The following is a 16,412-nucleotide window of genomic DNA, read 5'->3' on the forward strand; positions in this document are numbered from 1 at the left end:
TTGCTCTGATCTCCATCACTGCACCTCAACATCGTTTATCTGTAATAAATGGACATTCGGTGCCACCCAGATGAGGATGAGGCTTTTAATGGAGTCACATTTTGTGTGTCTTTACTTTTACTCCACCACATGCTGCTTTTGCACCATCCTGTTGGTAGGGATTCTAAGATAAGATTTCTTTGCCAGCAGAGATTTTGTTTGATTCTGAAGTATTACATTAAACACTCGGACGGAAACGCACTGCCCTGCGGTTACTGGTGGAGCTATTTTGTGTTTTGTGTATTTGTCCTACACTGTATTGTGTTGCACTGTTTGCACCAGGTTGCACACGATGCACTTTATGTGGAAAAGACACTTACAGTCCTTTACTCTGTGTTCTGTTATGTAGCTTTATATTGTATGAAACACCAGGGTTCTGGAGGAACATTGTTTCATGTCACTGTGTACTGCGTCACATATATCTGGTTACAATGACAATAAAAGCTTCTTGACTCTTGACTTGATATGATCTGCTTTCCATGGTTTGAAGTGGAAGATCTCCTGCTATAGAGCTCCAACTTATTGAACAGCTTTGTGATGAATGTGAACGTGGTTGGATGAGGTGGAGCTGGAGGTAGCAGAGCTGAAGATGTTGAGATGTTCGTTGGGAGTGACGACGATGGACAGGATTAGAAATGAGTTTATTAGAGGGACAGTGCATGTAGGACGTTTTGGAGGTTTTGTTTTTACGCTGGATGCCCTTCCTAACGCAACCCTCCCCATTTATCCGGGCTTCGGACCGTCACTAAGGTTTGTGCAACCATAATGGCTGGGGTTGGTTCCCTGACCGGGGATCGAACCCGGGCCACAGTGGTGAGAGCGCTGCATCCTAACCACTAGACCACCAGGAAACCCTGAGTTAAATTTCACTCACCACACCCGGGGCCTGATCACCAGATCTGTTTAATCAAGAAATAGAATAAGTATTTAAATAAAACCTTAAATAGAAGCTGCCTAACAAACTGCAACACATTTAAAGATCTCAGAAAGCAACATGTCATGCCGTGATCTAAAGCAATTCCAAAACATGAGAAACAAAGTAATTGAAGCATCAGTCTGAAAATAGTTTCAATTCATTGCTAAGGCTTTGAGACTCCAGTGAAAGCCACTGACTACAAATAGAGGAAATTTGGAAATAGTGAATCTTTACAGGAGTGTTCATCTTAACCACATTACTTAAAGATGACACATCCAGGAGTTCCAAAATCTTCCTCAGTTAAGTTTCGTGTTTACGATTCATTAAAAAAAAACACAGAGACACAGAGACTCGTCTCACATTTACAGTCTTTATATTTTGATTAAAGACTTTTGAGCAAATATTCTGCAGACTGATGACACAAAAGTTAATCTTTTTGTAAGTTGTGTGTCCCGTTTCATCTGGTATAAAACTAACACAGCATTTCCCAAAAACAACATTATACCAACAGTCACTTACCATAATTGTAAAAACCATGAATTCTGCACTCTACCAGAAAATCTTGAGGAACATCCAGCCATCAGTTCATGAGCTCTAACTCAAGTGCACTTGGGTTAAGCAGCAGTACAGTGATCTGAAACTCTGAATTCCTCCACAGCGATGTGAAAGACTCTTTACCAGTTATCTCAAATTCTTGATTGCATTAGTTGTCGCCACACAACCAGTTATTAAGTTTATGGGGCAATAACTTTTTCACATAAGGCCACTGGATTGGACAGTTTTTCCAATTAAATCAATCCATTCCAATCAATTAAAAACTGCATTTCGTATTCACTCGGATTCTCTTGGTGTGATTATTTGGAGTGTGAAAGCACTGGATCAGAGCCAGCTGAACATCTGAACACATAACTGGTGCACATGGAGCTTGGAATAGCAGAGTCTGTTCAGTAACTGGGTAACGGGTGGGGTTAATAGCTGCCTTTCAAGGGTGGTTTTGGCTTCTCTGGATCCAGATGTGACGTGTACGAGATACCAGTTGGTGAGAACCCCAGTTTGAAGCAGTGATGAACACGTCGTGATAAATCTGCTCATACGGTTTATAGTTTTTTACGTAATCCGATACACTCCAGATCTGCTGCATTCTTCCGTCTCCTTTCAGCAGCATTCTTCACCAGGAGGGATTCAGGATTTCATTTTTACTTTCGAGACTTGGAGTGCAGGGGATCCTCCCAGTGTGCAGACTCGCTGCTGATACCCAGGAAAACTCTTCTTTTCTCCTGGAGAGACATGACGGAGAGAGGAAAAGGGAAAAACTCAGAGGAAACAGGGTTTAAGAGCTATTACAGGTACTTACACACAAACACACGCACACGCACACACACACACACACACCTGCTACTCTGCTAGCTGCTAACGTGGATATTTTCTCCAGTTGAGGATTGTTAATAATCTGGTCACACTGTTCAAACTCGGGTTCTCGCTGTTCATCTGCATGTTGCATGTAATCAAAGCCGAATCTGATTGATCACATGACGTGAAAGAAGACAGCTGACTGGAATGCAAGCGTACAGATGTTTGGCATGGGATGAAGCCAGTGGAGGATTATTACGACTTCTACAGGAACATTGTGGACTACGGTCTGAATCCAGCTGATCCTTTATGATGCTAACATGGTGATCTGGATTATAGAAGGACTTGAGCTCTCAGTTTGGGAGGATACTTTTTGCTCAATACTTTGTTAAAGCTCCTTTGAGGAAAATAATGAATTGAATCCATTTTGGAATAAAGCTGTACAATGTGAGAAGGTGAAGTGCTGTGAAAACTTTCTTCATGCACTGTTCAGCTGCGTCTAATCATGTTGAGCCCAGAAGACATCAACTCCCATTTTCACTCCAGGAAGTATTTAAAAGAAGTTCTACATGCATTCCAGATGTTGACTTGAAATTTAGATAAGGAAATAGATGAAAATTGTTCTACAAGCCCGTAAACGAGGTGGAATGATGTGTAAAATGTAAATAAACTCTGAGGAAATGTACCTTTAAAAATTAAAGTCATTCATGTTGAGACAGAGGCATAAAAACATCTGGAAAAAGTCAATGTTATTGAAATGAAACTGTTGGAGAAACATTTAATTACTGATGAGGTTAAAAAGACGGCTGAGTATAAATCATCTCAGAGTCTCTCAGAAGTAAAGATCAGCAGAACTTCATCAATCTGTGAAAGACTGTCAACAACTTGTGGAACAATTTCAGAATACTGCTCCTTATCATCAAAAGGAAACTTCTCCTGCACTGCACAGAACCTCGTGGCCTGCTATGGGAATAATAAAATAAAACACCACTCCCTGCTCACTGACAGTCTCACGTCGTAGATGCAGATCTCAGAACAACAACCAGATCCAACAGTAGCTGTGACAAGGATGAAGACTCTGATGTCTCACTAGCAGTAGATCCACAATGAGATCTTTTTCATCATCCTGTTAGCAGGGAAAGTAACACAAGATTCATTTACCAGCATACAATTAGTTTGAAACTGAAGTATTACATAATGTTCAGAATGAAAATATAAGTTCAGTATTATTTTTGATTACTGTGAAACCTGATAGTAATTCAGTCTGCAGTATTTAATCAGCAGCGTGTTTAATACTTGCGCTGAGAGTTGACGTGTAAATATGACGTGGTATTAAAAGGTTTGGAGACTCGCTCTGGTTACAAGAAGTACTTTATTTATGTTTCCACACGATCACGATCGAAATAGTTCCCTTGCACAGTAACAGCGCCTCCCAGTGTTCTTCTGCAACGTGTCCTGGACGTCTTCTTTTCGAAGCATCTCAAACATCTTCTGTTATTCACTCCTGATCTTAGCATGGAGTCGAAACAGTGAGCTGGATCTTCATCTTCTGGAAGAGGGAGACGAATCTGGCGAGTAGGGTGCGTGTGGAAGTGAGATCATGTTGTTTTCGGGCTAGAACCTCACGTGAGGAGCAGCTCAGTGCATGCAGCTTTGTGCTGCCACCTGTGTCACCATGTTACATAACAAGTCTCCAAACCTTTGGTACCACCTCAGATAGTTTTGTCAGAATGCAGTGCAGTACTCTGCTGCACCTCACAAACAGTGTTTATAATTAAAAACTTCTAATATATTAACACTAACTTTGGTCTTAAGGTCTGATGTGGTTGGAATGGAAAGTTGAGAAGCTCTGCTCAAGTCCATGCCTGTGGTCTGCAGGTTCAGATGACCCTGATGACCCTGCAGTATTTTTCTGTATGTTTGAGTTGATGCCTATATTTGACTTTTTATTTGACTTTTTAACCTGCATGTCGCTACATTAAAGCAGTGTTTCATGTGTACTGTACTTGTGTTATCGTGAGGACTGTAATTGCTTTTTGCTCTGATGCAGAATGCTGTGCATTTTACATCTTCTTACCTGGGCAGTGCTGATGGCGTCATGTTCTCAGATGTTCTGCATCATTCCTCGCTGTGTCCACTTTCTACTGATCCTAACGTGCAGCACTGGTAAGTAACTCCATGAGGGAGGCAGCTCTGTAGCTGTGAGGAGGTTTGCATGCTGGTTGAATGATGAAGAGAATTTTGGGGGCATTTCCAGCCCATGACAGGAACTGGGCCCACTCCTTAGTGTTAGCTAAAAAAGTGCAGAGTAAGCAGCCCATCTCCTGGTTAGCCTGTTCCACTTGCACATTAGCTTGTGAAGGGTAACCAGAAGTCATGTGATCTGAGGGGACATGGACTCCTCTGGTACTCAGAAATCTCTGACAACGTGACAAAGAGCAATTCTGCTGTAGCTAAGGCTAAAGGTAGGTTGTGTTTTATATACATACTAGCTGAAAGTACCCGTGCTTCGCTACGGAAGGCAGAACGCTAAGCAATATGGCAATAAGCAGTAAGCACTGAGCAGGACTGGATGATCAGAGATCAGAACGTAACGTCAACAAATAACGTACTACCCCTTTGTAGTACCGATACAGGGCAAACTACTTTGAAAATAATTTGTATCGTGCATCTAACATCTAATAAGAAACAATGTAGTAAGTTTCATGAGGATCCGTAATGTTATTTCGAAGAGTTTACACTGCGTGAGAAATTGCGTTTTTCGCGAGTTAGCCGCGATCCAGGGCGAATTTTTCAAAACCCTTTCTTAGTGAGCACCTAAGACCCAAGAGGAAGCTATGTTCCAAATTTCATTGCAATCCGTTCAGTGGTTTTTGAGATTTCGTGATGAGTGAGTGAGTCAGTCAGTGGTATTTCAGCTTTATATATATATATAGATATAAGAATTTGGAGAATTGCTCATGGACTATATAGATAACTGTGCATGAGTTTGCCATTTGGGAATGTTTGGGGTACCTTAGCATGGGTGCACACACAGCATAATTATACAGCCTGCCACAGAGGGACACCAGTATTTCTCCAGTAGCATGTGGTACGTCGGCATGTCTCTCAGGCACTGGAAGTGGCAGATCAGTGGATAAGATATTAGACCTCTGATCAGAAGGTCACAGGTTTACATCACAGCACCACCAAACTTGCAATTAAAATGAAAAATTAAGACTACAAGAGAAATTGACCAGACGGGCCTCTTTTAAAGCAACAGAGCTCTCTCAGTCTTTTCTCTTTCTTCTCCAGCAAGACTCTCCATCTACATGGGCTCTGGGCTCTTGCTTGCACTCAGCATGTACTTTCTGGTCCTTGATTATTACTCAGATGATGATCTCAGTGAGGAATTCTGGGGTCAAACCTCAGCAAAAGTCTCGTTTCAACTGCTGTGTTTCAGGCTACGAGAAGCCCAAAGAGCTCTTAAGCATCATCTGCTCCTCTGCAGTAACCTTGAGAGGGTGACAAGCTGCTCTACAGCTTCCTTGCCCTCTAAGTGATTTCATATTGAATGACAGAGTAGAGATATTAGTTATTGGGTTTATTAAGGTTGTGTTTGTATCAGTACGTATCAGTATCATAAGAGGAAGACTGTAGGAGTTCAGGAGGTTTCTGCGATGGGTGTATTAAAGTGTAATAAGTAGTTTCAACCTTTACCCCTATAGTAAGTCACATCAATCTCTCTTTCAGTTCCAGCACTGCCTCCATTAACTGTAAAAGCGAAGCTCCATCAATCTGTTGACCTCATCTGTAAGCAAGAGTGTCCTGGAACATTGAAATGGGTCACAGATAATCAGCCAGATGATGTACTGGCTCAGTGTGATCAGACGTCCTGTAGGTCGAAGGAGGGATATATAGTCTCCCATGAGGAGTACAAGACTGGATCTCTGTCCCTCACCGTCATGGAAGCTGATAACAGTAAGAGGATGGTCTATGCCTGTGAATGCAATGCTGAAGACCTTTGTCATGTGTGGCTCTGCCTTGAGCGTAAGAGTCTTTTGCAATTTTGTATGAGTTGATATCAAAAATGTTCAAGACTCAGTTTTTCAAGAAAGTACTTTATTTATCTATGTTTCCACATGATCACCTTCAAAATCTTCAAACTAGTCTCCTTGCACAGTAATGCAGCTCCCCCAGTGTTTATCTGGAACAAGTCCTAAAAGTCTTTATTTTGAAGCGTGTCAAGCAGCTTCAAAATGCTCGCTGACAGGGTGCACATGTGGTCAGAATAGCAGAGGTGGTTAAGCACATGGTCAGTATATCACCAGTTGCACGGCTCCCAATGTACACAGGACCATGTCTTTTGGCACACTGACTTATGAAGGTCTGTGCTCCCTGTTACTGTGCGTGCAGCCTCCTGCTGCCATCTGGGGGCATTTTTCAAAACTAGTCTCGAACTAACACCAGCACTCGGTAAACAGAGCGCTAACACCAGCACGCTGTAAACAGAGCGCTAACACCAGCACGCTGTAAACAGAGCGCTAACACCAGCACTCGGTAAACAGAGCGCTAACACCAGCACGCTGTAAACAGAGCGCTAACACCAGCACGCTGTAAACAGAGCGCTAACACCAGCACTCGGTAAACAGAGCGCTAACACCAGCACGCTGTAAACAGAGCGCTAACACCAGCACTCGGTAAACAGAGCGCTAACACCAGCACGCTGTAAACAGCGCGCTAACACCAGCACGCTGTAAACAGAGCGCTAACACCAGCACGCTGTAAACAGAGCGCTAACACCAGCACTCGGTAAACAGAGCGCTAACACCAGCACGCTGTAAACAGAGCGCTAACACCAGCACTCGGTAAACAGAGCGCTAACACCAGCACGCTGTAAACAGAGCGCTAACACCAGCACTCGGTAAACAGAGCGCTAACACCAGCACTCGGTAAACAGAGCGCTAACACCAGCACGCTGTAAACAGAGCGCTAACACCAGCACTCGGTAAACAGAGCGCTAACACCAGCGCGCTGTAAACAGAGCGCTAACACCAGCGCGCTGTAAACAGAGCGCTAACACCAGCGCGCTGTAAACAGAGCGCTAACACCAGCGCTCAGTAAACAGAGCGCTAACACCAGCGCTCAGTAAACAGAGCGCTAACACCAGCGCGCTGTAAACAGAGCGCTAACACCAGCACGCTGTAAACAGAGCGCTAACACCAGCACGCAGTAAACAGAGCGCTAACACCAGCACGCTGTAAACAGAGCGCTAACACCAGCACGCAGTAAACAGAGCGCTAACACCAGCACGCTGTAAACAGAGCGCTAACACCAGCACGCTGTAAACAGAGCGCTAACACCAGCACGCTGTAAACAGAGCGCTAACACCAGCACGCAGTAAACAGAGCGCTAACACCAGCACGCTGTAAACAGAGCGCTAACACCAGCGCGCTGTAAACAGAGCGCTAACACCAGCGCGCAGTAAACAGAGCGCTAACACCAGCGCGCTGTAAACAGAGCGCTAACACCAGCGCGCAGTAAACAGAGCGCTAACACCAGCGCGCAGTAAACAGAGCGCTAACACCAGCTCGCAGTAAACAGAGCGCTAACACCAGCGCGCTGTAAACAGAGCGCTAACACCAGCGCGCTGTAAACAGAGCGCTAACACCAGCGCGCTGTAAACAGAGCGCTAACACCAGCGCGCAGTAAACAGAGCGCTAACACCAGCGCGCAGTAAACAGAGCGCTAACACCAGCGCGCAGTAAACAGAGCGCTAACACCAGCGCGCAGTAAACAGAGCGCTAACACCAGCGCGCAGTAAACAGAGCGCTAACACCAGCGCGCTGTAAACAGAGCGCTAACACCAGCGCGCAGTAAACAGAGCGCTAACACCAGCGCGCAGTAAACAGAGCGCTAACACCAGCTCGCAGTAAACAGAGCGCTAACACCAGCACGCTGTAAACAGAGCGCTAACACCAGCACGCTGTAAACAGAGCGCTAACACCAGCACGCTGTAAACAGAGCGCTAACACCAGCACGCAGTAAACAGAGCGCTAACACCAGCACGCTGTAAACAGAGCGCTAACACCAGCACGCAGTAAACAGAGCGCTAACACCAGCACGCTGTAAACAGAGCGCTAACACCAGCACGCTGTAAACAGAGCGCTAACACCAGCACGCTGTAAACAGAGCGCTAACACCAGCACGCAGTAAACAGAGCGCTAACACCAGCACGCTGTAAACAGAGCGCTAACACCAGCGCGCTGTAAACAGAGCGCTAACACCAGCGCGCAGTAAACAGAGCGCTAACACCAGCGCGCAGTAAACAGAGCGCTAACACCAGCGCGCTGTAAACAGAGCGCTAACACCAGCGCGCTGTAAACAGAGCGCTAACACCAGCGCGCTGTAAACAGAGCGCTAACACCAGCGCGCAGTAAACAGAGCGCTAACACCAGCGCGCTGTAAACAGAGCGCTAACACCAGCGCGCAGTAAACAGAGCGCTAACACCAGCGCGCTGTAAACAGAGCGCTAACACCAGCACGCTGTAAACAGAGCGCTAACACCAGAGCGCTAACACCAGCACGCTGTAAACAGAGCGCTAACACCAGCACGCTGTAAACAGAGCGCTAACACCAGCACGCTGTAAACAGAGCGCTAACACCAGCACGCTGTAAACAGAGCGCTAACACCAGCGCGCTAACACCAGCACGCTGTAAACAGAGCGCTAACACCAGCGCGCTGTAAACAGAGCGCTAACACCAGCGCGCAGTAAACAGAGCGCTAACACCAGCGCGCTGTAAACAGAGCGCTAACACCAGCGCGCTGTAAACAGAGCGCTAACACCAGCGCGCTGTAAACAGAGCGCTAACACCAGCGCGCAGTAAACAGAGCGCTAACACCAGCGCGCTGTAAACAGAGCGCTAACACCAGCGCGCAGTAAACAGAGCGCTAACACCAGCGCGCTGTAAACAGAGCGCTAACACCAGCACGCTGTAAACAGAGCGCTAACACCAGCACGCAGTAAACAGAGCGCTAACACCAGCACGCTGTAAACAGAGCGCTAACACCAGCACGCTGTAAACAGAGCGCTAACACCAGCGCGCTAACACCAGCACGCTGTAAACAGAGCGCTAACACCAGCACGCTGTAAACAGAGCGCTAACACCAGCACGCTGTAAACAGAGCGCTAACACCAGCACGCTGTAAACAGAGCGCTAACACCAGCACGCTGTAAACAGAGCGCTAACACCAGCACGCTGTAAACAGAGCGCTAACACCAGCACGCTGTAAACAGAGCGCTAACACCAGCACGCTGTAAACAGAGCGCTAACACCAGCACGCTGTAAACAGAGCGCTAACACCAGCACGCTGTAAACAGAGCGCTAACACCAGCACGCTGTAAACAGAGCGCTAACACCAGCACGCTGTAAACAGAGCGCTAACACCAGCGCGCTAACACCAGCACGCTGTAAACAGAGCGCTAACACCAGCACGCTGTAAACAGAGCGCTAACACCAGCACGCTGTAAACAGAGCGCTAACACCAGCACGCTGTAAACAGAGCGCTAACACCAGAGCGCTAACACCAGCACGCTGTAAACAGAGCGCTAACACCAGCACGCAGTAAACAGAGCGCTAACACCAGCACGCTGTAAACAGAGCGCTAACACCAGAGCGCTAACACCAGCACGCTGTAAACAGAGCGCTAACACCAGCACGCTGTAAACAGAGCGCTAACACCAGCACGCTGTAAACAGAGCGCTAACACCAGAGCGCTAACACCAGCACGCTGTAAACAGAGCGCTAACACCAGCACGCTGTAAACAGAGCGCTAACACCAGCACGCTGTAAACAGAGCGCTAACACCAGCACGCAGTAAACAGAGCGCTAACACCAGCACGCTGTAAACAGAGCGCTAACACCAGCACGCTGTAAACAGAGCGCTAACACCAGCACGCAGTAAACAGAGCGCTAACACCAGCACGCAGTAAACAGAGCGCTAACACCAGCACGCTGTAAACAGAGCGCTAACACCAGCGCGCAGTAAACAGAGCGCTAACACCAGCACGCTGTAAACAGAGCGCTAACACCAGCACGCTGTAAACAGAGCGCTAACACCAGCGCGCAGTAAACAGAGCGCTAACACCAGCACGCAGTAAACAGAGCGCTAACACCAGCACGCTGTAAACAGAGCGCTAACACCAGCACGCAGTAAACAGAGCGCTAACACCAGCACGCTGTAAACAGAGCGCTAACACCAGCACGCTGTAAACAGAGCGCTAACACCAGCACGCAGTAAACAGAGCGCTAACACCAGCACGCTGTAAACAGAGCGCTAACACCAGCACGCTGTAAACAGAGCGCTAACACCAGCACGCTGTAAACAGAGCGCTAACACCAGCACGCTGTAAACAGAGCGCTAACACCAGCACGCTGTAAACAGAGCGCTAACACCAGCACTCAGTTCCTTGTTTTCCCACCACGTTGTCTGATGTTATAGATGGTTTACTGCACTAAACTGAATTCAGAGGCTTTTTGTTAGCAGAACATTCATGATCCAGGTTTTATTGATGATTTGTTCTCTACCTTTAGCTGAGCGGTCATCAGTTGAGCTGAAGCCTGGTGAAGATCTGGTCCTGGATTTGCCCATCCCAGAGCCAGTGGAGGTGCTTTATAACAGCAGTGATTTGTTTGGTCCACAGTATGAGCAGATCTGCAGTGTGGTTGGAGGATCATTACAGTGTAAAGATGAATACAGAGGGAGAGTATCACTCCATTATCCAACCCTCCTGCTGAAATCTTTAAACGTGTCTGACAGCGGCGTCTACATCGTTCGGGACATGAAGAACAGTGAAGATATTCATGTTTATGGCGTCTCAGTGAAAGGTTGGTTTGTGCTTCGGGGTGGAAATAGAAATTTCTTTGATGACTGAGTTATTTATAAATGTTACACCTTTCTGATCCTGATAGACATGAAGAAGACGAACACAAGTTTGAAGGTTCTTTGTGGACTTGTAGGAACAGTGATACCGGTTAGTGTCACAGGGGCAATAATTGTGTATCTAAAGACAAGCACAATGCAGGCGAAAGACACGTGGCTACAGACATGATGTAAACACGATGGTGCAACACCAGAGTTCAGCATTAAACAACCGTCATTTATTTTCCAGTAGATAAAAGAGCGTGAAGAGAGGTGAAGATCTAACAGCCGACTGGAAAGAGGAAATGTTTTATTCCTCAGCATGTTTCCACACAGTACATCTTCCTCAGTCTGAGGAGGAACCTACAGTGAAACAAAACAAAGACTTTTCAGAACAAAACTGGATCAAGGCCTTGCTGTAAGAACATCTGCACTGTTCTGATTATATTCTCGATCCAGTGACTTTTATTATTTGTGTTCTTTCAACGCCAAGAGCATTTGAGGTTTTCAGAATGCTAAGCAGTAACTGGAAAACACTGTGACTGAGCCACAACTTCTTGATTTTTAAGAAAAAACACTCAGTCAGTGTTGAAGTTTATCTTGGAGATGCCTCATATCTGTCCATGGTAGAGAAGTTCCTCCACATAAAAAAAAAATCAACAAACTAACCTGTACGAGGATGCTGAGCTGCTGGATCAGGAAAAAAACCTTCCATGAAGTGCTTCCAGAAGCTCTCCACAATGAAAGACATAAAGGTTCCTCTTTGGTGGAATGTACAGGACCAAAGCATCAATTAGGAGACACGTCCACAGTCTGTAGAAGTTTCAGTACTGTAGTTAACTACACATTACAGAAAGGAGAGACTGGGAAGCATCTGAAAACACATCGAAAGCATTTAGAAGCAAGAAGACCATCTAGAGATCAAAGAACACGGTTTACTATACACATGGAGATTTATTTTACTGGGGTGTTTAGAATACAGGTACAGAATGAGGTGTGTGTGTGTGTGTGTGTGTGTGTGTGTGTGTGTGTGTGTGTGTGTGTGTTCCATCTCAGTGAACTGAAAATCAACTGGGTACAAATATATATTTCACCCTAAATCAATGTGAATAGTGGATTGTGATTGGCTGGAGGTTCAGGTGTGAATAGTGGAATGTGATTGGCTGGAGGTTCAGGTGTGAATAGTGGATTGTGATTGGGTGGAAGTTCAGGTGGGAATAGTGGATTGTGATTGGGTGGAAGTTCAGGTGCGAATAGTGGATTGTAATTGGCTGGAAGTTCAGGTGTGAATAGTGGATTGTGATTGGCTGGAAGTTCAGGTGCGAATAGTGGAATGTGATTGGCTGGAGGTTCAGGTGTGAATAGTGGATTGTGATTGGCTGGAAGTTCAGGTGTGAATAGTGGATTGTGATTGGCTGGAAGTTCAGGTGTGAATAGTGGAATGTGATTGGCTGGAAGTTCAGGTGTGAATAGTGGATTGTGATTGGCTGGAAGTTCAGGTGTGAATAGTGGAATGTGATTGGCTGGAAGTTCAGGTGGGAATAGTGGATTGTGATTGACTGGAAGTTCAGGTGTGAATAGTGGATTGTGATTGGCTGGAAGTTCAGGTGTGAATAGTGGATTGTTATTGGGTGGAAGTTCAGGTGTGAATAGTGGATTGTGATTGGGTGGAAGTTCAGGTGTGAATAGTGGATTGTGATTGGCTGGAAGTTCAGGTGTGAATAGTGGAATGTGATTGGCTGGAAGTTCAGGTGTGAATAGTGGATTGTGATTGGCTGGAGGTTCAGGTGTGAATAGTGGATTGTGATTGGCTGGAAGTTCAGGTGCGAATAGTGGATTGTGATTGGCTGGAAGTTCAGGTGTGAATAGTGGAATGTGATTGGCTGGAGGTTCAGGTGTGAATAGTGGAATGTGATTGGCTGGAGGTTCAGGTGTAAATAGTGGATTGTGATTGGCTGGAAGTTCAGGTGTGAATAGTGGATTGTGATTGGCTGGAAGTTCAGGTGTGAATAGTGGAATGTGATTGGCTGGAAGTTCAGGTGTGAATAGTGGATTGTGATTGGCTGGAAGTTCAGGTGTGAATAGTGGAATGTGATTGGCTGGAAGTTCAGGTGTGAATAGTGGAATGTGATTGGCTGGAAGTTCAGGTGTGAATAGTGGATTGTGATTGGCTGGAGGTTAAGGTGTGAATAGTGGATTGTGATTGGCTGGAAATTCAGGTGTGAATAGTGGATTGTGATTGGCTGGAGGTTAAGGTGTGAATAGTGGATTGTGATTGGCTGGAAGTTCAGGTGTGAATAGTGGATTGTGATTGGCTGGAGGTTAAGGTGTGAATAGTGGATTGTGATTGGCTGGAAGTTCAGGTGTGAATAGTGGATTGTGATTGACTGGAAGTTCAGGTGTGAATAGTGGATTGTGATTGGCTGGAGGTTCAGGTGTGAATAGTGGATTGTGATTGGCTGGAAGTTCAGGTGTGAATAGTGGATTGTGATTGGCTGGAAGTTCAGGTGTGAATAGTGGAATGTGATTGGCTGGAAGTTCAGGTGTGAATAGTGGATTGTGATTGGCTGGAAGTTCAGGTGTGAATAGTGGATTGTGATTGGCTGGAGGTTCAGGTGTGAATAGTGGATTGTGATTGGGTGGAAGTTCAGGTGTGAATAGTGGATTGTGATTGGCTGGAAGTTCAGGTGTGAATAGTGGATTGTGATTGACTGGAAGTTCAGGTGTGAATAGTGGATTGTGATTGGCTGGAGGTTCAGGTGTGAATAGTGGATTGTGATTGGGTGGAAGTTCAGGTGTGAATAGTGGATTGTGATTGGCTGGAAGTTCAGGTGTGAATAGTGGAATGTGATTGGCTGGAAGTTCAGGTGTGAATAGTGGATTGTGATTGGCTGGAAGTTCAGGTGTGAATAGTGGATTGTGATTGGCTGGAGGTTAAGGTGTGAATAGTGGATTGTGATTGGCTGGAAATTCAGGTGTGAATAGTGGATTGTGATTGGCTGGAAATTCAGGTGTGAATAGTGGATTGTGATTGGCTGGAAGTTCAGGTGTGAATAGTGGATTGTGATTGGCTGGAAGTTCAGGTGTGAATAGTGGATTGTGATTGGCTGGAAGTTCAGGTGTGAATAGTGGATTGTGATTGGCTGGAAATTCAGGTGTGAATAGTGGATTGTGATTGGCTGGAAATTCAGGTGTGAATAGTGGATTGTGATTGGCTGGAAGTTCAGGTGTGAATAGTGGATTGTGATTGGCTGGAAGTTCAGGTGTGAATAGTGGATTGTGATTGGCTGGAAGTTCAGGTGTGAATAGTGGATTGTGATTGGCTGGAAATTCAGGTGTGAATAGTGGATTGTGATTGGCTGGAAGTTCAGGTGTGAATAGTGGATTGTGATTGGCTGGAAGTTCAGGTGTGAATAGTGGATTGTGATTGGCTGGAAGTTCAGGTGTGAATAGTGGATTGTGATTGGCTGGAAATTCAGGTGTGAATAGTGGATTGTGATTGGCTGGAAATTCAGGTGTGAATAGTGGATTGTGATTGGCTGGAAGTTCAGGTGTGAATAGTGGATTGTGATTGGCTGGAAGTTCAGGTGTGAATAGTGGATTGTGATTGGCTGGAAGTTCAGGTGTGAATAGTGGATTGTGATTGGCTGGAAATTCAGGTGTGAATAGTGGATTGTGATTGGCTGGAAATTCAGGTGTGAATAGTGGATTGTGATTGGCTGGAAATTCAGGTGTGAATAGTGGATTGTGATTGGCTGGAAATTCAGGTGTGAATAGTGGATTGTGATTGGCTGGAGGTTAAGGTGTGAATAGTGGATTGTGATTGGCTGGAAATTCAGGTGTGAATAGTGGATTGTGATTGGCTGGAAATTCAGGTGTGAATAGTGGATTGTGATTGGCTGGAAGTTCAGGTGTGAATAGTGGATTGTGATTGGCTGGAAGTTCAGGTGTGAATAGTGGATTGTGATTGGCTGGAAGTTCAGGTGTGAATAGTGGATTGTGATTGGCTGGAAATTCAGGTGTGAATAGTGGATTGTGATTGGCTGGAAATTCAGGTGTGAATAGTGGATTGTGATTGGCTGGAAGTTCAGGTGTGAATAGTGGATTGTGATTGGCTGGAAGTTCAGGTGTGAATAGTGGATTGTGATTGGCTGGAAGTTCAGGTGTGAATAGTGGATTGTGATTGGCTGGAAATTCAGGTGTGAATAGTGGATTGTGATTGGCTGGAAGTTCAGGTGTGAATAGTGGATTGTGATTGGCTGGAAGTTCAGGTGTGAATAGTGGATTGTGATTGGCTGGAAGTTCAGGTGTGAATAGTGGATTGTGATTGGCTGGAAATTCAGGTGTGAATAGTGGATTGTGATTGGCTGGAAATTCAGGTGTGAATAGTGGATTGTGATTGGCTGGAAGTTCAGGTGTGAATAGTGGATTGTGATTGGCTGGAAGTTCAGGTGTGAATAGTGGATTGTGATTGGCTGGAAGTTCAGGTGTGAATAGTGGATTGTGATTGGCTGGAAATTCAGGTGTGAATAGTGGATTGTGATTGGCTGGAAATTCAGGTGTGAATAGTGGATTGTGATTGGCTGGAAATTCAGGTGTGAATAGTGGATTGTGATTGGCTGGAAATTCAGGTGTGAATAGTGGATTGTGATTGGGTGGAAGTTCAGGCTGCTTATAAACACCTGTAACCATAGTAATGTCCAGTTCCAGGACTGGATGTTGCACATTTTCTAACTGATCTCCATGGAGGAGTTTTGTGGTGGTGGAACTTCTTTGGTGAATACGGAGGTTTTAATAAACAAGGTACAAGATGAATTTGATAAATTGGGAAAAAACAGGTTGAAATGTGGAACAGAAGAAAAAACAGGATCTGGAGTTCCTCCAACAGCTTCATTATTAGTCTTTGAGATGCAGCACATTAACTGGACTACTTTGTGTGTGTGATTCGGAGCAGCAGAACTGTAGATGTAACGAGTCGTATATAAAATGCGTAATGAAAATAAAGTGTTATTTTGATCCGTTCAGTCAGTTTTACACAGCAAACATCTTTTACTCCTCAATGCTGGAAGTGATGATGGAATGAGGTGATCATCCACAGCTAGTGGTGAGAACTTCCACCATTATACAGCTCTCTCTCAGGCTGGTATTCTCTATTGACTTGAAATATATTTTTAGAGTATAAGCAGTTTTAGTGACTAACATGGT

The 16,412-nt window shown here is 45.3% G+C and overlaps 1 protein-coding gene across 2 annotated transcripts; it reads left to right on the top strand.

The window, feature by feature from the left end:
- The first annotated feature begins 1,952 nt into the window (after positions 1-1,952).
- Positions 1,953-12,425, top strand: LOC310726983 (uncharacterized protein). 2 transcript variants are annotated; one of them, XM_083543016.1, is made up of 6 exons: positions 1,953-2,301; positions 4,121-4,219; positions 4,356-4,471; positions 6,038-6,334; positions 10,880-11,173; positions 11,258-12,423. In XM_083543016.1, the coding sequence occupies exons 3-6, from the start codon at positions 4,357-4,359 to the stop codon at positions 11,395-11,397; spliced, it is 846 nt and encodes a 281-aa protein (XP_083399142.1). In that variant the 5' UTR covers positions 1,953-2,301; positions 4,121-4,219; position 4,356; the 3' UTR covers positions 11,398-12,423. The 2 variants fall into 2 exon arrangements, with proteins under 2 accessions (XP_083399142.1, XP_083399141.1); XM_083543015.1 differs by lacking the exon at positions 4,121-4,219 and having other exon boundaries at positions 11,258-12,425.
- Positions 12,426-16,412: the final 3,987 nt, after the last annotated feature.

This window comes from Silurus aristotelis (assembly GCF_946808225.1).
Source record: "Silurus aristotelis genome assembly, chromosome: 5".
Lineage (NCBI taxonomy): Eukaryota > Metazoa > Chordata > Actinopteri > Siluriformes > Siluridae > Silurus > Silurus aristotelis.